The 24,568-nt window shown below is 39.3% G+C and overlaps 1 protein-coding gene across 1 annotated transcript in view; it reads right to left on the reverse strand.

Moving 5' to 3' along the window:
• VLDLR (very low density lipoprotein receptor) overlaps window positions 1-24,568 on the reverse strand; it is a 120,411-nt gene that overhangs the window by 60,164 nt on the left and 35,679 nt on the right. The window contains exon 3 of the mRNA XM_030193820.1: window positions 2,999-3,121. Coding sequence (XP_030049680.1) covers window positions 2,999-3,121 — 123 coding nt within the window. The remainder of the gene's footprint in view (window positions 1-2,998; window positions 3,122-24,568) is intronic.

Genomic DNA, 24,568 nt, shown 5'->3' on the forward strand with positions numbered 1-24,568 from the left:
GCAGTTGATAGAAATGAGATGGGGGTGGGGATGAAAACCAGTTTGGGAATTCAAAAACAGAACTGGGACAGATGACATTAAACAATACCCTTAAACCTTTTTTCTTCAGTCTGCTTGTCAACAAATGCTGTAAATACGTCCTCATACAACATAGACATTCTTTGGCATTGAAATATAACTTTTGGAGGCCCAAAATGTTTGTATATTTTTTTTGATTACTCACACATACAAGGGGCTCCATTCCCTGGTTAATTCTTAAGTCTTTTCAGTAGCAGTATATTTTGGCGGTTCTCAGATGGGAGAAGGGGTCGGGCTGAAAGGGGGGCCCTAATGCAAGGCAGGTGGATGAAGTGGGCTGGAACTGGGGGCTGAAAAAAAAAAAAAAAAAAAAAGGGGATAGATCCTGGATGGATGGGAGAGGGAGGGCAAATGGTGGATTGAAGAGAGAGAGAAAGAGAGAAAGAGAGAAAGAGAGAAAGAGAGAGAGAGAGAGAGAGAGAGAGAGAGAACAAAGATGCTGGATGGAAGAAGATGAGGAAAGCAGAAACCAGAGACAACTGTAAATAGCAGCAGAACCAAGTACTGGGCCAGCATGATCAGAAAAACAAAGGTAGAAAAAATCATTTTATTTTCATTATAGTGTTTGGAATATGTCCACTTTGATAATCAGGAGCTCAACGTTAAAAGTTTATATTTACTTAATTTATGGTATTTTATGCTAGATGGGGGGGGGGGGCGCCAATGACCCTAGGCACGGCCCTGGACAGACGGGTGTCATGTTCAGAAGCAGAAGCAAGGATACCAGGGTGAAAAGATGGCTTGGAATGTTTGAGCATGGAACCGGAACCAGAAACAGGTAAAGGTGCAGAGGGGTAAGCTGGCGAGAGTATTTTTGCATCAGAGAGTTATATGCAGCCTTATCAAAACCAGGAAGATCAGCATTAAGTAGTATCCTTTTGTCCGAAGGAATAGTGGGAAAGGGTACAGAAGGACCTGGTAAAGAAGTAGATACATGTAAAAGAAGCAGAGCCAGTAGGTAGTGCAGCAAGTGAGAGCGCAGACTAGATTTAGGAGCAACACCAAGAGAAGATGATTCTGGCAAAGAGGCAGATCCGATAGGTAAAGCAGCAAACTCAGCAACAAGATCAGTAGGGTGAGAGGGTAAATGACCTAAGCAATCCCTTTGAGCTTCAGCAAGAACTTGAGCAGTTTCTCTTTTAGCAAGGGCAATATGCAGTTCTGCTTGAGCAGTTTCTCTACGAACAAGAGCAGTATTCAGTTCTTCAGAAAGTGGATTAGAAGGAAGAATGGAATTAGAAGTTAAAGATAAAGAAAGAACAGGTAATGAAGCTCCGGGAGTGTGTGGCGGTCAGTCACGCTGCGCTGCTGCTATGCTGTGATGGTGGTAAAAGTGGAGTACGGAAGCTGTGTGTCAAGACTGTGTGCTGCTGCTGATCCATAACTAAATAGCCCTTGAAAGCCCGTAGTTTGCTGATGTGTGACAAAGCCTGTATATAGTGAGTATACAGTGACTGATAAAAAGTCCAAAGGGTGTGCAAGAGAATCTGTTTGATTCCTGTCTTATGACTGATGAAGCACCCCCTCCCCTCCCCTGTGTGTGTGCACAGGATATGAGTGCTATGTTAGGGCTCTGCTGTCCTCCTGAGCTGAGCGTTAGGGGAGGATGCTGAGCTGGTGTGGTGTGTTTGAGACCGATCACACAAGCAGGGTGCTTATGAGGGATCAGTTTGTGCTGCCATGGAAGTGGCAGAGTAGAGGAGCTGAGCTGGGCACGGTGCCAGAAATCTGGAGGTGCCCGAGGGCTGTGCGAGTACACAGGATCTGAAGCCAAGGAAAAGGAACAGAAAGGGTGCTGTTTCGAGCATTTGAGTAGGTTTTTTAGTGAAGGAGGTCCATAAGTAATCGAATATTTGAAGGATGCCCGTCAAAAAATCCCGTCAGTTTGAAGAAAAGCCCATCGGCCTCCCCCACGGCCTCTCAGCCAATCGCTGTGATTGGCTGAGAGAGACCTGGAGGAGCATAATCGAGTACCCGCCCTGCTAGTCAGGAACGTCCTTTTTTTTGTTGTTTTGAGTGAAGGATGTCCATAAAGGACATCCTTGGCTTGCGCAGAGCAGCTAGCATAACGCTTGGCTGCTCTGTGCATGCTCAACTGGCCGACTGGCTAGGAAGGAAATCCCATGCAAATGAGAGCAGCGACCAGCTCATTTGCATGCGATTTCACCGATTCACTAAGGAATCGGTAAGGGAAGGGCTTTAACGTTTTGGTTAGTGCATCTACCCCTAGGTGTCAAACATTTTAAGCATTTAACAGTAAAGCACTTGGAAAAAAAAAAAAAATCTGCAGTTTGGGGATTAAATAATCCTCAAAGAAAAATTTGTTTAAAGAACTTCATACTCCTGAAGCAGGAAATCCAGCTGAAACATGGCACCATTGTTGAGTCTTTCCTCTGAACTAGACACCTTTGTGGATTTTTATGCAGACTTACAGAATGGCAAATGCTAAGCATATTTAACTCCACATTGTTGGCTTTCCTCTACTTGTGTTTTTCTTTTTCCTATTCTGTAGGGGACTCCTTTTTGGTGCTTGCTCAAGTTTGAATGGGGGCATATGAACTTTGCCTGCATTACGGGATCCACATCTGGGTAAGTAACACTGTCCATGATAGGGAGTTTGGAAGTACCTCCACTATCACTGTGGGTTTACAGTTTAAGCCTAAGCTACAGGTTCAGAAAGTTGAAAGTGATAACTAGAAACGGAAACGCTTCAGCAAGATCCCAGTTCCAAGGTCCAACTTTTTTGCCTAGCTGCTTTTTCTAGTATGAAAATGTATGCTCTAAAGTTGCTAGAAAGGGAATACTAGACTACGCCCTTCATATAATGGGACATTCCTGTGCTGTTTGCATGTAAGCTTCAAGGTTTTTTTTTTTTTTTTGTTTGTTTTTTTTTTTTGGGGGGGGGGGGGGGAAGACTCACAGCAAAGCTCTTGGCTCTCATCAGATCCATCTTCACAGTCCAGGTCTCCATCACAGTGCCACCTATTAGGAATGCACTGTCCATTACGGCAAATAAAGTCAGAATCCTTACATGTTTTCTTCTCTAAGAAAAAAAAAAAAAGATAGATGTTTACATGATTTAGTACTAATAGCAAGCATTATAAGAAACAAGTGCAATTCAAAGAATTGAGGGGGAGCAGGTGAACAGGAATATACCCTAAACCCAACCTCATACAGTTACTATATTTACTTCACATTTATTGTACAAAAAAAGAACCTAAATTCCTTTAATTCATGCACTTATTCCATTTCAGTCTGTCTTAAGTCACCATATTAAAACTGTGTAGCATACCTAGGGAGCTCTAGTACAAAGGGCACATAGCATTCATTATCTGATCCTCCAAGACACTTGATTACGTGGAAATAAGAGAAAATGCGTAACTGGATTTAGAAAAAAAAAGTTTGGACAAGTTCCTGGAGGAAAAGTCCATAGTCTGCTGTTGAGAGAAATGGGGAAGCCACTGCTTGTCCTGGAATTGGTAGCATGAATCTTGCTACTATTTGGGGTTTGTCAGATACTTGTGACCTGGATTGGGACTGTTGGAAGCAGGTTACCAAGCTAGACCGACCATTGGTCTGACCCAGTATGGGTATTCTTAAGTTCATAAAAGCATGACTCACTGAACTTCCCTAGGGGTGGGCGGGCACCAAATGAACCAAAGGAGACTTAGTGCGGGGTGGGGGGGTCCCTTTACTCTTGTTTTTGTTCTACTGCAATTCTCAGTGTTAATTATTATATACCTAGTTATTACTATTCATATCCTGAAGAATGTCATTAAATACCTTCTTACATGAAAAATCTTAATATGCTTCACAGAATGGAGTTAATCTTTGTTCAGTAGACTTTATACAAGAAACATATCTGCCTGCCACCGAATCAGCTAAACTTAAATCCAAATGGTTTCCAAATTGTTAATCCCCGAGTCTAAGAAAAATGGAGTTGCAATATCATTTGCTAAGTTTACAATACAAATTCGTTATCATGCAGTTAATGAAGGAAGATGGTTAATAGTTAGTATTAAAATACAAAGCCTCATATATGTATTTATAAAATGTCTATGCTTCAAATCTGGTTGCCCACATTTTTTTTTTTTGAGATATCACCTTTCAAATTTCCCAATTAAAATATGACCACAAACTTAAATCATTGGAGGAGATACGAATATTCCTGTGGACTTTTATTTAGCAAAGGTTAAAAAGAATTCACAAAAACAAAAAAACATACACAAAGCCCTAAATGATTTTTGCTTAGTAGATTCATGGAGATTGCTGCATCCTGATACCCTTGATTGTACATTTTACTCAATACCACTTCACTCACGTTTGGATTATTGGTTTATACCAAAATCTTTAGTGGACAAGCTACTTACAACACCTATAGAACCATGACATTCATGGGTCACCATCTGTATGGACACTACTGATCAATCTAACTCCAAGTTTTGGCAGTTTACCATTTTGCTACTTCAAGATCTTTTCAGAAAAAAATGAACGAACTGAATCATATTTCATTTTAAAAATTTAACCCCAGATATTTTTTCAACCACCTGGGATGCCTATAAATCCTACATACATGGAGAAATTGCATACTTGGCCTACAAGAACAAATATAGCAAAACAGTTTATCTGAAATAGAAAAGGAGATTTCTGCCTATGAACACTCATTGTCTGGTTCTAAGAACATCATATGCTACTCTTCAAAAGCTCACATAACCAGATATTAAGTAAAAGGCTGGCGTTCAGCTCATCTCATCTGTTTATTATGCAGAAATGAACAGGATGGGGATAACCCTTGCAAATTACGTTGAGTGCAAGGGGGGGGGGGGGGGGAAGAAAATTCATGCGATCATAATGGAATTGTGTTAACAAAAATTAGACCTTTTTTGGATTTCTATAAGAGAACTCTATGAAACATACTTGTTCAGAACAAATATGCTTTCTACAGTCTTAACTTGTCCTACACCAGATGAACAGTTCTCATTTAGATAAGCCAATTACTACTCTGGAAATACAAAAAGCTCTCTACATTTAAAACTGAGAAAGTCAGCAGAGTGATGGTTTGACTGCTGAATTTTACCAGAAATTCTCTACTATTACCTATACAATAACTACTCGGATGAAATGTACAAGGTCCATGGCAGAGGCAATTATAGTGCTTCTTGAAAAACCTGGTCGAGATCTTATCCTTGCTAGTAATTAGACCCCTATCCTTACTAAACCGATTGCAAAATATATGCAAAAGTTCTAGCAGACTGCTCAGCTGCTGTAATTGGCTCTATAATTGCTTCTGAACAAAGTGTCGTCTTGAAGGCTTTTGATTATGTTGAACGGCCTTTTCTGTTCCAGGTGCTTATATGGTTTAAATTTGGTAATGAATTCATTAATATGGATTTGTTTTGTATTCTTCTACTGCAAGATTATTTAACTCCTCAGTGATGCCTTTCAACTCTCCTGTGGAATGAGGCATGGATTCCCTCTATCCCCTTGAACTTTAAGAGAATCATTAAAAAGGTATCGTATCTGGTGACTATAAAATCAAGCTATCCACTTATATGGATGTTCTATATATTCCACATCCAGAATTCTCTCCCTCATTTTAAATTATATTCCTTTAGTTTATTTAGATAAATTGGTCAAAAACAAATAATGCTTCTAAATGTATATTGCAATAAATCACGTTTTATCTACTCCAATTAGATGGTACCCAGATATTGCAATACATGGGAACTGTCGGAGTTAATACAAAAAAAATGGTTCTAGCACTATTATATGCATATTAAGCATGATTTCATTCCAATTCCCTAACTTTTTAAAAAAAGTCATATAAAATTGTTAATTCATTTATCTGGAGACACCCCCCTCCCCCCCCCCCAGAATTTTTGTACAAAATATTAAGACTATGGGTGGGATTAAAGTTACCTGATTTTTATAATTACAAGCATCTCTTAAGGCAGCATTAGCAAAGAAAAATTCTTCCAGACAATTGGCCCCTATTTGGGTACATATTGAATATTCACTAATTGAACTTATACCTATGGATTTATTAACTTTCACATCTTCCGCTACTTTCTAAATGGCCTGTAATATAGCAGTTCAAGCTTTGAATTTACAAGAGGAATCAAGAACCAAGACTCATCTCATCGTTTTAATCCTCCATTTGGAGCAACTCAATTAAAAATAGGCTCCAAGTCATTTGTTTGGCATGAATGGATTACAAAACATATTTGAGTGATCTGAGCAAAATGGGATATTTTCTTTCGGCTCTATAGCTCAAATTTAAAATCTCCCTGTTACACACTTCAAATACCTTCACTTAAAGGCTATCAAAAATTGATATCGCACCATTTAAAGTTCTAGACAACCCGAGTTGACAATATCCTTCATGCACTCACAAAACCAAAAAAATGTGGCCTCAAAAATTTAGTTTACTGTTGCCTTTACAGAACTACTGTACTGCAATATATTTGGCCGTGTGAAACTGATCATATATTAAATGAAAAGGCATGGTGTAAGTAATAAGCCATTAGCCTCTGCTCCAATATCACAATCCCTTTATGCATTATGGATGCCTGTTAAACAAAATGCGTCAAGCATAAGTACACTAGAACATGTTTTTCTTGTCCTGATTTGCAACACTTCTGGAATAAGTTGGTCTCATTTTGGTGGGCTTCTATTTGTACTATTCTCAAATACAGTACACCATTGCTGAACCTAGTTTATTAAAGGAGCCCATACTGTCTGAAGTTATCTAAAGTACTGTGATACTATTAAAGCCTCACAATTCTAATATTATATTAGTTTATTATATTATGAGAGTCCATTCTCTTTTGCTGGTGATATGAATATCTGACAACTGTTTGACATTTGGCATCAAGCTATTTTAGATGATCGTGGATTCTTTTGTTTTTGTACATTAAAAAAAAATTTAATGCCTTCTGTTTATCCCAAACAGCATTCCAGACAGACACACACTCCACTCTTGAGTAGTTGCTGATGTTTCCCTCCTTACAGTTTCATTGTGTCCTCTGGTTCTACAGCCCCCATATTTGGAAAAAAGTTCATTAAATAAAATCCAAGATATCTGCTGTCTTGCAGATTTGTTTCTGTTTACTGCAAGATTTGGTTTTTGTGAACCATCAAGTTTGTGCAGTGGCATTTTGCAAATTGTGGGAGAAGTGACAGCTCCTTTGATAATTTTGCACCTACTTGTGGCTTCTAGAAGCTGTACAGTTGATTGTCAATAGATGGAGTTACGGGTTTATCAGGATAACCATTGTCCTGAAGTGTTCAAAGACAAGTCTTCTATAATGGAAGATGAGCATTTTTAGTTGCCTGCTACACCTGTCCCAAGTCTATTCTAGGATGGAAGGTGCAGCTATCCAGCATAAATTAAAGCAATATTTATCAAAGGCTAAAGTGAATAAGATGTGCTTGTAATCCTTATGCAATACAAAGTATTGTAAATTAAGAGAATAAGGTCACATACTTTTGTCATAGTGATGTAAGAAGACACTGGACAAGATAAGTTTGTCTACACTTGACCAAAAACTCTACAAGTTTGAGAAATGGAGTCCAGCTTACCTACTAAGGATAGTTCAAATTTGAATCTGCAATAATGGTCACCAAAATATTGACGCAGAGCATCAGGTTATTTCCAATTGAGGACAGATTTGATTGCAATCACTATTAAGATGTTTAAAAGTGATCCTCTGTAGCAAGAGTGGCATCCAATATCAAAGAATTGAAGATTTAACTAAGTGGAACTGGGATATTGAACACCTGAAAAATAATGTTCCATACCCCATTTCCAAAATTTGTAATTATGTTCACATTCAAAGTTAGGTATAAAGGTGCCTTGATGTTTAAATGACCAGAGATTTTTGGAGAGTAAAACAACTAACTTTTGTGGCATCCATGTGTTGTGGGGGGGGGGGGGGGGGGGGGGGGGGGAGAGGGATTGTATAATGTGGGCTGATTCAACTAGTCGTACTGACAGACCACAACAAAGTCCATTGCTGTTGAGATAGCCGATATGCCGTATCTTCCCACTGACCAGTAATTCCAAGTTTTTAGAAAGACTGGTGAGAAATTTATAAAGCTGAGAAAATGAAAAACTAAGGTTTTTGAGCAGTAAAATTCTGTAGTAATTTCCTTCTTTGTTGGTACCAATCAGTCCAGAAACTAGTGTTAAAAAAAAAAAAAAAAAAAAAGACCAAAGAGACAATTTGATACGAGATATTGATCTCATAAGTACTTTAAGAGAAAACCAGATATGGATTATGGTTCTATCTGAATAGCATAACTGTTGAGGAATGATTTACGATATAAAAGATAAAATCAAAGCCTCAGATAAAAGCTTTAGGATTTTTGAGTGTCTGCAAAGCTATCAGTTTTGGAAGCCCATAGAAATTGAACAAGATGGTCTATAGAAGGAGGCAGGAAACATTACCAGGACCATGAGATCTTTGGCATAAAAGTTCTTAATTATCACTTAACAGCCTCAATTGAACCATTTACTACTAGGAAGATCATTTATGAATTTTTCCCAAATCCACTGGGTTAAGGAGAATTTTGACTTGTGCAGACCATTATAAAGGTAAATAAAATGCATTAAAAACCCCAGTAGTGTTGATAAGTTTCTTATCAAAGGGATTTGAGTGCTAGCTTTTGTTTTAGCTAGTTAGCAAGGGCTTGGCTACATTTGTTGTTCTATATGCAGATCTCGAAGTAATCTTATGACCTGCCTTTTGACTCCATATTTTTGAATATTGAGGTGATTTAATTTAGCAGGATCAATATGCTGCTTCTCTAACATTTTAATGGAGTTCCCAAGTCTTAGCACTTTCTCTTTGTTGTACAGATATTGATAAGTTTACCTCCTAATTAGATCTTGAAGGCCTCCAAAGAGATGGAATATCCTTCAAAGAAGTTAGAGAAACGTTTGATGAGATGAACATTGTATTCGTCAATGGATAGAAGCACAGGATGAGTCTTGAGATGTCTTGGTTGATGTGTGTTAATGTGTAGACCTAAACAAATTGCAGCATAATTGGATAATGTGTCAATATATGCTGAGTTTACACTGTGTAAAAGATTAGACATAAGGAAAGTATCCTGGAGTGGCTCAAAATGAGGGGAAGAAAAGTAATCTCTAGCTGGATTTAATTGCCTCCATGGGTCAATTAGATGAAAGTTAAGATGCGGTGTGCGCTTTTGGGATGTGAAAGGAGTCTTCCATATAAATTGGAAGGTAAATTAAAATCTCCTGCCATAGGTAGTGGATCACATGAGGCAATAGTGACATGTAGAGGAAGGATTGTCTTGATTGGGTGTATATATGTTATTTAAGGCCAATTACTCTTATTAGGATCTGCCTTCAGAATCTTTAAATTTTCTTGATTTGAATCCTTATGGAAAATTATAGAAACCCCATTTTTCTTTCCATTTGCTGGAGAGGAGTGGATGGTGCCAATCCAATTAGAGTTTTTGAAAATAGGGGCTAAAGCTATAAAGGTAGGTTTCTTGACAAAAAGCAATGTGTGTTCATTTTTAACAGCTAACACTTTTTTTTTTTTTTTTACACACTTGACAGGCGGTTTAAAGACCATAGATGTTCCATAAGCTAGCATGCTCCATGTGTCATGTTGATTAGAATTGTGACAAGGAAATAACCAGTGTCTTTAGGAAAACTAGGTAGGAAAAGGCAGAAGTAGAAGATCATGCATCTTTCTAGTAATAGAACTCAGGCCTGGGTGAAATGAGATCCCAAATTATGAGGGGGGGGGGGGGGGGGAAGGAGTGCCCAACATAAAGAGCGACCCTCCCAAGGAAGTTTAAAGATAACAGGCAAAGTGATCAACTCCCAAATTCTATATATGGTGCTTTCAGTTGTGTGCACTAATCAGTTTTAAATAGAGTTTACACACAATTTTCTAGGTGTATTTAATGTAGTACTGTATTCATAAATTCTAATGTGCACAGTTGAAGAGGGGGTGTGGCCATAAAATATAAAAACTATGCACATTAGAACACACCCAATCTGCCTAACTTAAGCGCAGGTATTTAGGTGGCCTAAATGGGTGCGTAAACATTCTATAAGTTACGCCCAACTTTAGGCATTGATTAGTTTATAAAATCAAAGTGGGTGGTTTTACAGCACAGATTTTTAAGGCACCATATACAGAATTTCCCCCCAAGTGGTTAATAAATTTAGAGATGAGTTACAATATCAATAGAAGAAACAAGCATACAGCTTTAACAATGGTGGATATGCAGTTTTAAGCACTGATGTAATTATTCATGTGAAAAACAGAACATGTAAAGATCAGTTACATAATGCAACTTTTGGGAAAAAAGAAAAAAAAAAAAAAAAAAAAAAAAAGTCAGCTGTTCACTCCAGTAGAAGCTTGCCAATCTAAAAATACCTCTTGCAGGATATTGCAAGCTGTACCATGCTCCCAGGTCCTAGTCTAGGTTGCATCTAGAGAAATTGCTTCTGCTTGATTGCAGTAGACTTGCTGAGGTCAGGAACTTTTCTACTGGCATGTTAAGATGGAAGGGATTGAGCATGCTGTTAAAGATACTGAGAGCCTGTGGGAAATGAAGCTTAGCGACGATTGGCCTAGGTGTTTTAGCATTCGAATTTGTTTCCCCGGGGAGTGTTGGGCATGCTCAAATTCCAAAGGGGCATCTGTGGAGAGACTGATTGAGGGTAACCAGGAACTTGGGGAGTTAAATCCCGTCCTTCTGCTCCTTCAACGAGACCTATAATTATGATATTTCTGTGGCTCCACCAAATCTTCCAGCTGCTGTTTTAAAAGTGAGTTTTTCTATGGTACAGTTCTTATGTAGTTTAAATTTTGAGTCGGTAAAATTGATTTTTTTTTCTTCAATTTGAGTGAGCCTGGTTTGAAAGTCAAATGGATGACAAAGTTGCCAGGTCTGGTTTTTTAAAGTGCATGTGGTGTCGAAGTGCAATGCTTTCAGTTCAATTAATACATCTGTTGAAGCATTTGAGCTGCCTGGAAGTGGCAGTCACATGCCAATGACATGTTTCCAGAATTGTGCTTTAGCAACTTTGATGAAGACATCTTTAGGATATGGTATGTTTACTTTGCACAAAAAGTAGAGCCTGTTATCTTGAAAGGTATGTTGTAGAAATCCCTGGTATGGAGCTCCTTATCAGGCAGCAGTACTCTAACACCCCCCAAACCTAATGCAACAGCTTTAGCAGGCTGCTGCAGCATAAGACCTTTATGTGGGCAGAAGCTCAACTCCATATGAACCAGAAGTCTATGTGATGCCATTTCAGAGAAGCCAAGACTATTTGCTTACATTTGAGCATTTGATATACTGCTAATCTGAACTAGGCCAAGGCAGTTTACATAAAGTGAGAAAGAACAAAAAAAAAAAAATACACAACAAGAAAGCATGCATCCCAATTTAAAAACAAACCCACTTTCTAGTTCTAGGCAGCTTATAAAATATATAACAGGGATACTCAAAGCAAAATACAATCACACATGAAATGAACAAAAAACAAAACAAAAACATGAGACAAGCTTTAAGCCCCTTCCTATAAAGGCAGAGAATGGATAGAATGCAACTACATACAGCCATGAAAAGAAGTCCTTATATTCTTCCAACCTAATGTTTATAGGAGAATGAATATTGGAAACTAAACCTTTCTTCCTGAGGGAAATATTCCACAGCCTGGTACAATCAATAGTGCTAAGTCACCTAGACTACTGCAATGCAATCTATGCCAGATGTATAAGAACAAATTATGAAGAAACTTCAAACTGCCCAAAACACCGCAGCCAGACTCATATTTGGAAAAACGAGATAGGAAAGTGCCAAACCCCTACATGAAAAACTGCATTGGCTCCCATAGAACGAATCACGTTCAAAATCTGCACCCTGGTGCACAAAATTATTCACGGCGAGGCCCCGATCTACATGGCAGACCTCAGACTTACCAACCAGAAACCCAAACAGGTCAGCATGCACATTCCTAAATCTCCACTACCCAAGCTGCAAAGGACTAAAATACAAATCAACATATGCATCCAGCTTCTCCTATAAGCATACAAATATGGAATGCACTACCAAACATCACGAAAACAATGCATGACCTAACAACCTTTCAGACCAATCTGTTCAAGAAGGCTTACCTCAACAATCCAACCTAAACACCCGAACCCTGCAACACAACAAAACTTGTACCAGAACAGAACACTTAATTCTCCCTCCTCAACTACCTAATGATGCTGTTACTCATGAACTTTAACGCAATTACTACTCTGTATTTCTGACACCAGAATTGGTGTGCACCATCATGGTACTAAGACACATTGAGCCTGCAAATAGGTGGGAAAATGTGGGATACAAATGCAAATACCTGTGGAGCAGAGGTGTGAGAAAAATGGGGCCAATGCTGACCATTGGGACTACACCAGCCTCAGAACCAGAGTTGTTGTAGATGTACAGTCCTGCATTGCTGCAGGGTAGCTAATCAGCTCTTTAGGACATACAATATGCTGTGTGCCGACATCTACCATGGGAGTAAATCTCAACACAAACTTGCATGCAGTGGCCTTTAATTAGCAGGTAAAACTGGTTAAGGGTATGGATGCAGCCCAAGTAGCTTCTCATCACTCGCTTGCACCCACCCCCCCCCCCCCCCCCCAAACTCCAACTTGATGCTAAAAAGTGAATACCTGTGGAGTGCTAAAATGACGGGATGTTTAAATTCTTGCAGTATCTGATCTACTCCCCCATTCTAAACCCTTTTCACTGTCCTAGTTCAACCTGGCATCTAGTTTACAAAGCTTTACCTTCTTTAGTGCTACTACTTGTTGGATTGACCCCTCTTCCTTAATGACTAGGCTAAAAGTATCTAGTATAGGGTAAGCCAATCACAGCCCAACCACAGGGGGGGTACTATCAGTCTGGAAACAAGTTCCTAAACTGTCCAGGTTTAGAAAGTCAAACTCTTGATCCTTTGCCTTCAAACTACAGGCTTGTCAAATTTGCCATCTGTTCAACTCCATGCCAAGTTGTTGGAACATATTGAAAACTGGGTGGAAACTAACTTTTCTGCCTGCAACACTGCTTTTCTGTCCTCAGGCACAGATGGTGCTGGCAGGTTTGATTACTGCGCTTCATAGCTTTGATAGTGTGTGAGGTCAGCACTTCAAGTCTCTTGACCTGCAACAGCAGATCTACTTGATCAAAGGCTGGACAAGTCAGCAATAGTGTCTCCATGTTCATTTCTGTACAGCTTTTACCTTAGCTGCCTCCTTTTCAGTCCAACAGGGTTATTGCCAGGGTTTGTTCTGGCCCCTCTAGTTTACCTTACCTCCAAGAAACGCCACAAGAGCATCCCGCAAGTTCCTCGACCTGCACTTCCCCAGTTGTAAAGGACTAAAGTACAAGCAGATGCACGATACTACATTCTCGTACTTGGGCACGAAATTGTGGAATGCACTGCCTACAGACCTGAGAACAATCAATGAAACAACTATTTTTCGCAGATCTCTGAAGACATCTCTTCAACAAGGCATACAATGAGAACTAACGGCCACACAAATCTGCCTGACAACCCAATCAGCCAAAATAACTCACCTAATCACCCCTTTCTTCCTCCTACACTTACCTAACCTCGACACAATATTAAATGTATGTCACCCTGCAATGACTTTGCTAACAAAAAAATATGCAAGCCACATTGAACCCGCAATGACTATGTTAACAAAACTATGTAAGCCACATTGAGCCTGCAAATAGGTGGGATAATGTGGGATACAAATGCAATAAATAAAAAAATAAATATCTAGGATATTTTATGCAGACATTAGCTCCTACAAATCCCAGCTCCTTAGCCTGTAAAACCTGTGCCTTCAAGCAATTGTTGATTAGCCTCAATCATCGAGGCCCTCAGTTCCACAGAGGCTTCATAACAAGTAAACCTTTAACCTGCACGCCATCATAGGTTCTTAAGTTGAAAGGCCAACTGGCAACAAACCCTGCTGAGCACACTGAATGGACTGAAGAAATATATGAACCCAGAAATTGAGAGAAAGAACATGAAGAATTACTAAGACCAAGAGACATGAGAATTGGTAACCAGTATTCAATCTGTAAAAATGAGGTATCACATTTTTGCCCTAATTAATTTTACAGCAGTATTCTGCACCAACTGGAGCTTCTTGAGTTCCCTTTGGTAAATACCCATCAAGACTACTGTTCAAGGGTTAAGAACTAATGTGTGTAGAATTCTAAGGACTCATTTTTCTAATAAATGCTGAATTGAACAATCTGCTACAACTTAAAAATTTACATACTACTGAGATGAGGACAAACTAGAATCAGTTTGTGTGAAGTAAGTTTTTTTTGTTTTTGGTTCACAGAATTCAGGGAGGTCTCCAAAGGAAGACTATGCGAAATGGGTCCATTGGAACCATACTGCTTTTTTGTTATCCTGCCGAGACTGAACCACTCCTACAGACATGGCACTATTCAGATAAGTCATGGCACTATTAATGTAAGTGCTCACTCAAGACTAAAGTTTATGGCACTAATGTGTTGCATTTTTGTAGAGGTTTGACCCATGATTAATTTTTTTTGCTATGTGCAAGTATAGCTGCTGACTCAGGAGTTTTATGGCAATTTGAAACAGTATTATGAGGTCTTTTTCCTCCTATTTTTGCAAATGAGTGCTTCCTTTTTGATTCACTTGTACGTTTTGAGTTTTTTTTTTTTTTTTTGCAGTGAAGAGGATTTGTAGTTGATTTTTTAACTTTCTATAGAACAGAAACTGGTACTATTGGGACAGGCTTCTATAGAATATGAACTGGTATCACAAGTCCAGAGACCAATTAGTGGTACAGTAGCTTGTATTGAAACGACAGCCCCAATTAATACTCACATTTTAATAGCATGCCTTTCAAGAACAGAAGTTTGAGTGTATCAGAAGCCTTATGAAAAAGCTGGCATTGACAAGATCCTCTACCCAAAAATAGCAGCATACCACCAGCTGGCAGTACCCCCACTTGGCTCAAACTAAATCTAGCTCAATTAAAAAAAGCCACTGCATCAGAATAGTTATAAAGGTCATTTACAAAAAGGTCTGCAGCTTGACAAAGCAATACTTAAAACTTTGCCATGTTAGGCACACTGGAAACCATGATTTAGGGCTCGTCTAGACTGTCTTTAGTTCATTGAAATAGTTTTCACTGCCGATGTTTTTTGCTTATTCTCTAGATGGATTAGTTTCCAGACTCTAGCTTCAGAAAAGTGCCACAAGAGAGCCAAATTTTTAATCAAACCAAGACTGCCTGGTCACTGTAGTAACCTAGTGTGCAAAAAGGCATGCCAAGAGCTCATGTACTAACCTTTTACTTAGAGCATGCTATAAAAGTGCAGTGTCCTAAATCGAGCCTCGTTGGTCCGAACATGTACTTGATGCTTCACTGTATAAGCAAAATGAGTCAAAATCAAGTATAAACTTTCAGGAAGTATCACCACACCATCTGAAGCTGCCATATTCCAATCAAAGTGTGGGTTTTACCATTTGGCTTTCCAATCATGTTAAACACTACAAGGACTCTCAGGGGTCATGTTAAAACAGTTCAAGGATACTCTAGGGCCTTTAGATTGCAAGTGCTTAAAAATCCTGTCCCATCCACAAAAGGGATCCTAAAATTGTTACAGTTTAGCTGGGATACAGCCACTATTACTCAGTAGTTCTCATGGTTCTACCTAACAGCTAAAGCAGTGTTCAGCCATAACTCCAGGGAAGCCTGAAGTTTGTGTCCTACAGCATGCTGAATTTGTAGAGATATACAAGATATATACCCCAATTTTAATCTTATGCAGACTTGTGTGCAAAATTGCATACGAATGTTATAGAATACTGCCAATTACATGTGTAACTAGTATTGATTCAAACTGTAGAGTGGGAGATTTTGGTGCACAACTGCTAGGGATGTGGATGTGGAAGGGACACGTGTAGGTCACAGAACACATGAGCATTTACATCAACCATTGATCTAGCATAGTGTAACATTTAACTTCATATGCCACACCTAAACATTCTATAACTGCAATTGTGCAATTAAATTTATTATAGAATTCATACTTAGTACATAGTTTAGAGAATTGCCCCCTACATACAAGTATTTAACTAAATCCAGCACATTCTCTAGTGCACCTGGATGAGCTAAGAAAGCCCAACTAGGGCATGCCAATATTTAAGCTTTAAGTTACTAAATGCACCTATGAATTTGCATCAATATTTTTGCAGCAGGCTACCAAGATTCCCACAGTTCTATAGCTAACAGTTTACAAAATTTACTTCCCCAGTTAAAGCCATGAGAGTATGTCCAAGTCTTGATATCACAAGGGAATTAAGGTTTGCCTGTTCTGTTAAGTACTTGAAAAGATCTTGGTACCATTTATCCAGGGTCAGCACAGGGTTCTTGCCATCCTAAGATTGTGAAGCCAGAGCCTGTCCCTCAAGGGATCGACTCCTACAGTACTGAAACTTCCTTATGGCAATGAGGATCTTATCTGAGGTCAAAAAGGAATATATTACATGTTATGGTATGATCTCTGAACCTGCCTAAGATCCGCCCAGTTGTGTATTCTCATTTCATGTAGCCTGTTCAGATTGAATGTCTATTTCCAACAGCTTATAATGTACCAAGACAGGCCTAGCTGCTAATTCAAGGCCTACTTAGCAAAAAAGGTACAATACTTTATATGGACATATCACATGACCAATACTGTACTTGAAAAAAAATTTTTTAATTCTTTATTCAATTTTTCAATTACATTCCAAAGAAACTGTCGAGAATAAAAAAGGGAATATACATTGTCATTATGCTAATGCATATGACAAAATCAGTTCCTTTATATATAGTCCTCAAATAAAGAGGCTGATTAACATAAATCTTAGAGGATTAAGATACATTTAAGAAACATATTAGAAAGGAAAGTGTCGGGCTATTTTATTTTTACATCTTCATACTTCAAAGTCCTAAATTAGATATCTATGGAGGTTTTGGAATCCTTGCATTTAAAAATATGGTATGTCTTATTTTCAAAAAAGATCACACATTTACATGAAAATCTCAATTGGAATTTCACCCCCATCTGTATTGTCTCTTGTCTCAAAAGAATTGCTCTCTCCTTTCTTGCGTAGTTCTGGATACATCAGGAAATATCTGGATTTTCTCCCCCATAAAGATTACTGATGAAATCTGTCTTAAATACTGTCTCAATAACACCTCTTTATCCATAAGAAAGACAAAAGATACCAATAGTGTAGATCTAAATTCAACGTCCTCCTGTGACTGTTCCAACAAAGCAGAAACATCCAGATTTTCAGAGGCTTGAATTATAGGCGCTTGGTCTTTTGCTTTTAAACCACGATTGGGCACCAAATAAAGCTTTTGTATTGGAGGGAGATTATCTTCAGGATATTTAAAAACTTCCTTAAGAAACAACAAATCTCTTAATGGGGTAAATGTACTTGAAAATTTTGCACTCTTGAGGATTAGATAAATAAGGGGAGATGTTGCTACTAGATTAGTCTGGCAGAATAAAGTATTCTTACTGCAGAAAGATGCGGGGGGGGGGGGGGGGGAGGCTTATGGAGAACTTGGTAGTGAACAAGTCCCACAGAGTAGGCATACTGGTTGTGGTATTCCATGTTTAGTCATAGTAGGTGCCATGCATCCAGTCTGAATGCCTGATCTCTAGCATAGCTTAAACAGCCAAGGCACAGGAATTAAAGTTTTAGGGTAAAACACTAGTGTTGTGGTAATCCAAGTACCACATTTAACTATCAAAGGAACTCTTGCATTTAATCCCAAATCTAAAGCTAGAATTAGATCCTTCATTGATAGTACAGTGCCATTTAGTTGCAGAACATATTTTAACCAAGGACAGGAAGCAGTTACTACTTGCATCCAAGCCTGCTTCTGTGACAAGGATTGTTATAAATTCCTGCCATTTGAGGAACTATAAACCCTAGGGGGGGGGGGTGCGCAACAAGTCTGGTTTACAAATATGGTGGAAAGATCTCATTTTTGCTGTCTGGGTTGGCCAAGGTGCCAAGGACAGAAAAGTTGATTGCTATGTTGGACTAGTTTTACACTGCAGAATATGCTTTTACATTACTCAATAGGGTTTGACTTGTAATTGTTACAAGTGATCTATAGCTTAGGGGCTTTTGTTGAACAAACCCACTCACTACAGATATGCAATTACATAACATCTTTGCCACAGGAAAATGTGAAGATTCGCTGGAGTGCAGGCTGCTCTGGTGTGACATGAACAAGAGTATCTAGTGAAGTGAAAAGAGTTATCTGCTTCCCTCCCACACACACTACCCTATCTGGGTTTTTAGGATTCCCAAAATATATTGGGGGGGGGGGGGGGGAACCTTCCCACAGTGAACATACATCTTGCATACACAATGGTGACCATCTTAAAAGCTCACTGGCTACATTTACCTCTGAAGGGCTGTTTCCTTTCTGCTATTGAAGTGGCTTTAACAGCCAGTATGATCTCCCAAAATGAGACTGGAGATATGCAGAATTGGCTCAGTTGTCCCTTATTTGTGCTTTTGCTGCATCTAGGCTCCTAGATCCTGATATTTTAGAATGTTCAGTTTGTCCCTTCTACTAATTTCTCCTCTTCCATGTCAAATTTGGTGCTCTAAAGGGACTAGACGATGCAGCAATGGCCATTGAACACATCCTTGTAATTTCGTGAACTTGTTCTTTGAAAATGTGGTAGTTCTAAGACTTGACTCACCCCCCCCCCCCCCCCCGGCAAAAAAAAAAAGCACCAATTTTAAAATCAAGGAGACCAAATCATTTACTAGGGGACAGATTTGATATATGGTACACTTGATACAATTACAGAAATACTCGAGACTGTTCAATTTGAGGAAAAGGCATTAGAACTAGAAACTGAGCAATAGGGAATTCAGAGATGGTCAACCTGCCTAGTCCTTGTCTAGTTAACCCCTCTTGCTACAAGCTTTGAGTACATACAGAGAGTATCTACAAGTATATCCAATTACAGTAGAAAAAGATTGTGAATGCTACTCCAGTTAACATTTACATGGTGTAGAAATTTATTCCAGCTGTTAACTTTCAAAGTGTTAGAACAAGAAAAGCCTGACCAAAAACAACTTAGTTTGGTTGTGTGATCATGAACCAATCAGGCTCAATGGGGATTGTCAGAGCTTGCAGGCAGCAGCCCTCTGCTAAATCCAAAGATGACTACCCTTCAGTGCACAGGTGGAGAGCCTATTTTAACAAGGGCTTCAATGAGTCTGGCATGTTTAGGTTCTCAAGTGAATGCTGAATATCCTTGGATACAAGAACTTTGAGAGCAAACAAGTCATGATTACCAGCTGAAAGTTGCATTGAGATGTTTCCCATTTTGTATTCTGCAAGTCAACACTTATACCCAACAGAGCCTGGAAATCCTTTTAGAATCACCCAGATAGTATCCAAGCCAGAAATTAAACAAATGAAAGTATTTTACCTCCAAACAAAATAGCCTCTGCACACATGGACCTCAGCTAAGGAAAACAAGCTAAAAGCCAGTGCTTTTACAATGGCTGCCACTGCCACATTTGGAGTGACAGCTGATATCCTAAGGAGCATATCCCAAATTTTTGTATCAACACTATTTACCATATAAAACTACTCTTGCAATCACATTACACACAAAATAATGTAAAGAGTAGCCCTCTACACTACCTTGTGGTCTAGTGGTTTAGTCAGGACAGGAGTGATACCCAGTTGCTCTTGCCCATGTCAGCTCTACCTGTGCCTTGTTTGTATGTGAATGTGAGATCAGTTGTACAGAAGGCAGACATAAGGGATTCGATTGAGGAATATGCAGATCTAGCATTCTTAACTGAAACTTGGTATTGTGAAGATTATCCTAGACTACTCTCACTTTGCCCACCTGAGTTTAAGATCTTACATATTTCTAGGCAAGGTAAAAAAAGGGATTGTAGTTTGGCAGTTTTGTATAGATTTTTTTTCTACCGGAAAACAAAAAAAAAAAAAACCCCTTTTGGATAAATCTTCTACTGCCTCAGTTGAAATGTTTGAGTTGCAGTATTGAGGACTTGTGTACATTTGTGGGAAGTTTACTGTGTAGTAATCTGTCCTCCAAATAGTTCAACATTCAAGAATTTTAAAATATTCTACTTATCAGTCCACATTTGTTGCCGATATGAATTTGCATCTTGAAGACAGTACAGATGTAAAGGCTTTCAAGTTTCTGAATTTTCTTTTAGGATTTTTATGTCCTAGCATTTTACAGTTCATGAAAAAGGTCTTAGATGTTCTTCCTTGGACAGACCATTTTTTTTTTTTACTAACTTTTTAAACTACACTTGATACAATCTTACAAATACCAATTTAAGATTAGGAAATACTAGTGGTACACTGTTGGTGGAGGTGTACTTTGTACTTATGAAGGCCTGAACCAAGCAGTTTCAGTGCTGCTAAGTATCTAATATCTAAGAATTAATGTACGATAAGTGGAAATTTCTCTTTTTTCTGTAAATTACAATGATATTAAGCAGGCCAGGTGGAGCAAGTACCCCCCACCTCCCTCTGACCAAGCAAGTGAAAGACAATGAGCTCCTGCTATTTGTTGTCCATTTGCTGTTCACATGAATGTGTTTATTAGCCTTTGAGAGACTTTTAGGATGCAGATCAAAGGAAGTTCCAGGTGTAGGGGGCAGGGTTGACAGAGGAGAGAGAGAGAGAAATAGAAATCCTGTAGTAAGGACTGGATAAGAAAATATTATTGCAGAAGGGGGAGAATCTCTCCCTTTGAATATGGCCAAGACAGAATTCTTTCCCATGCCCTTGGAAGTAAGGCTACTATCCAGGACAGAATTACCCTTTTACAACCACGAATCAGGTAACACCTTATTTCCTTCTCTGCCTAGAACAATTCAAACACTATCTCCCTGACAAGAGAAACATAACACCTGTATAACAACTCTATAAGGAAGCAGTAATTAACTTTTGTCTCCTCTTTCAGAATAGAAATACTAATTAAAGGTTTGAGAAATGTATGTCCAAGACACTTGGACAGCAGACCAAATGCATTTTCAAAAGGAAATAGAAACAGATGCTATATATTTCTTTATTGTCAGGAGATCCTGACTGACTGTGGGATACTAATTGAGGAGGTGAGGGAAGCCCTCCCCTCTCTCTTGCTCTTTTGTACTGTAAGGGAAAGAAAGTTCTATATATTATGTCTTTGCCAGATAAGAAGTTGGTCAGTGTCTAGTGCACTCTGCCCCATGCCAGGGGATGGAGAGCCTGACCTGATCATTTCCATTGTCCTTTCATGTTTTTTCTCCTCTTTTCTATACTAGACTATACTTGAATATTTTATTTTTTTTATCCTAATCTCTGGATAATTAAATAAACCTGTGTTAACCCCAGGAAGCGCTTCCTTGGTCACAGTCTAAAATAGTGCTACCAGTTGTCTGGTTCTTTTAAGATAGCGGTCGAGGGGATTGTATTTGTGTGAGTAGTGCCCAGCCGTGATTAGAGACTCTGGAAGCGTGGCACGAAAAGCACAACCACCACCAACAGCAGATTCGTTAAGCGTGTTAAAATTCAACAGCTGCCTAGTACTATATAGTTAGACATCAAGCTGTAACATTTCAGCTGATCATATCTAGAATAAATTTTCAAGCTCTGGCGATGGAGCAGGTTAAACAATTGTTAGGTTTGAAAAGTCCAATTGCTGTCTTGATTCTTGTCCAGCATACTTATTAAAATCTGCATTGACAAATTGGGTTAATGACCGTTTACTAAGTGGCAATTTTCCATTAAGATGGGGGAACATTGCCCTTATACCAAACACATTCTAGTGGAGATATGCAAGCAGCATCACCCCCTATTGCTTCGATCCATTATTAAATTAATGGAAGGATGTGTCTATAAAGCTAGATGAGTATTTAGATAAGAATATTTTGCATCTGGCTGAATCTGGCTTTCGAAAAAACTGCCCAAATTAAGTCATGGATAAAAAGTGCTATTCTAGTTCAAATTGGAGTTCTCTGCTGCCCAGGTTGAATGACAGTGAAAGGTGAAAAAGGTTTGAGCTGGTTCAAAAGGTTTAGTGCAGGTAAAAGTTGGATGTTAAGACCACGGAAAAACAAATCCTGGAGACAAGTGATCTTGAAAATGCTTATTTGTTAAAAAGACTCTTTTTAACAAATAAGCATTTTCAAGATCACTGTCTTCAGGATTTGTTTTTCCATGGTCTAATATCCCACTTTTACCTGAACTTGTGTTTTCCCGTGGGGCGTTAGAGTTCTCTGTTGTATTGCAGATTCTTCAAAAGGTTTAGTGCAAAGAGCTGATATTCTATGGATTGGATCCCAAATTGTGGGGTCCCTCAGAGGTCTGCACTTTCCATCATTGTTCAATGTGCTGCTCCAACCCCTAGGTTTGGAGTTAGAAAAGCTGAACATTCTATTCTTTATTGATGCTGATATCACTTACTGGTAGATGGTGATTGGAGTGGCACATTGAAGAAATTGGAAATTTGAATATAGGTTAGAGCATTGGAATTCCAGTCAGATCCAAACTGAATCCAAAAAAATAAAACAAGACCAGAGAAATTTAGTTTACTCAGTTTCCCAGGCAATTTTCCATTGAAAAATACATTTTCTTTTAGTCTACGGTATTAGGACTTGAGATACTAACATTTTCTCAATACACAAAAATCTAAAAATCATTTTATACACTGAGGAAACTGAGAACCATTCAAAGTCTAGATTGGGTCAGGCTTTGACGTTGTCTAGAGTGGACTATTGTAATGTTATATAAAACAGTTCTAAAAAACCACTTATAAAAGCAGATTGCAACCAATTCAAAAATACAGCAGCATGCTTAAACTTTTCAGCTAGCACATTTTCATCTGCCACTCTTTGCTGTTAAAGGGCATTGGCTGATGATGGCAGCCAGGATTAAATTTTAAGTTAGTTGTGTTTATGGTGATGCCCCACAGTATCCAAGCTCATGCAGCTTGACTACCTATGATCACTCGTGACCATTTGTTGCTAAAGTTCCCTTTGGTGCATTTAATACCATTTACAGGGCCGGTCTTAGCAAGTGCGGGGCCCTGTGCAGACCAATCAGCACTAATTCCAAGGACAGGATGAGTTACAACCTTAAGCGTGGAAAAGCAGAACTGTAATTACACCAGGCTCTAAAACACCATTACACTACCTCGTGAAAAAAGCAAAACAAAAAGGGCTACAAATACTACACGCTAGCAGGATACTGCACCTTGATCACACAACAGATATGAAGGCAAAATACTGAACTGGAAAGTTACCTCAAGAAGTCAGACTCAGCATGCAGCAATATTAGAAAAATTGAAACTTGCACATGCAAAACAACACAGATGCACATTTCTAAAAGCTGACATTCCAATTAATAAATTCTGAATAAAACACTTTTCTACCTTTGTCTGATCATTTAGTTTTTCTATTTGCTTTGGTCCCAGTGTCTTCTTTCCATTTGATATTTTTTCTCTCACCATGTCCACCATCCTCCTGTGTCCTGTCTACCATCTGTAGCCCTGTCCCTATCCTTTCTCCAGTTTCAGCATCTGCCTTCAAAGTGTTCCGATCCAGCCCTTTCCCCTCCATTCATGTGCATCTACTTCCCTCCTCTCCATCCATGTCCAGCATGTCTCCTCTCTCCCTTCTCCTCCATATGCATCTCGTTCGTCTTTCCTTCCCTCCATTCCATATTCAGCAGTTCTCTCTCCCCTGCCCTCCCATCCATGTCCAGCAGTTTTCCTCTCTCCCTGGGCCCTGCCCTCCCATCCATGTCCATCGATGCTCCCCTCTCCCCTTCCCTCCTCCATCTATCCAAATCCAGCAATTTTCCTCCCTCCCCAGCAATTAATCCTCTCCCTGGGCCCTGACCGCCATCGATCAATGCTCTCCTCTCTCCCCATCCCCGCCCTCTTTAAATTTATCTCCGTTGCAGGCAGCGTCAGTGAAAATGCTGTCTGACATACCACCAGCCTTCCCTTTGCTCGTTCTCTGTGCCCCGCCTTCTTCTGATGTCATTTCCTTAGGGGCAGGACACAGAGGGAACGGATGAGCGAAGGGAAGGCTGGTGGGACGTCAGACAGTGTTTTCACTGACGCTGCCAAGCTGCCTGCAACGGAGCGGAGGTAAATTTAAATAGTGCCTGCCGGGAATCGGGAGTGAAGGAGGCTGACTGAGGCGCGCCGTGCGGGGCCCCATTAAGCACAAGGCCCTATGCGGCCGCCTCGGCTTAAGACCGGCCCTGACCATTTAAGAAGCTGTTAACCTCTCTCCACAATTTGACTGTTCTTGTGGAATTCTTTATCTTTGGAAATGAGCATGCTCAGAAACTCAGTTCTTTCACAAAGTACTTAA

This window comes from Microcaecilia unicolor, chromosome 2 (assembly GCF_901765095.1).
Source record: "Microcaecilia unicolor chromosome 2, aMicUni1.1, whole genome shotgun sequence".
Classification (NCBI taxonomy): Eukaryota; Metazoa; Chordata; class Amphibia; order Gymnophiona; family Siphonopidae; genus Microcaecilia; species Microcaecilia unicolor.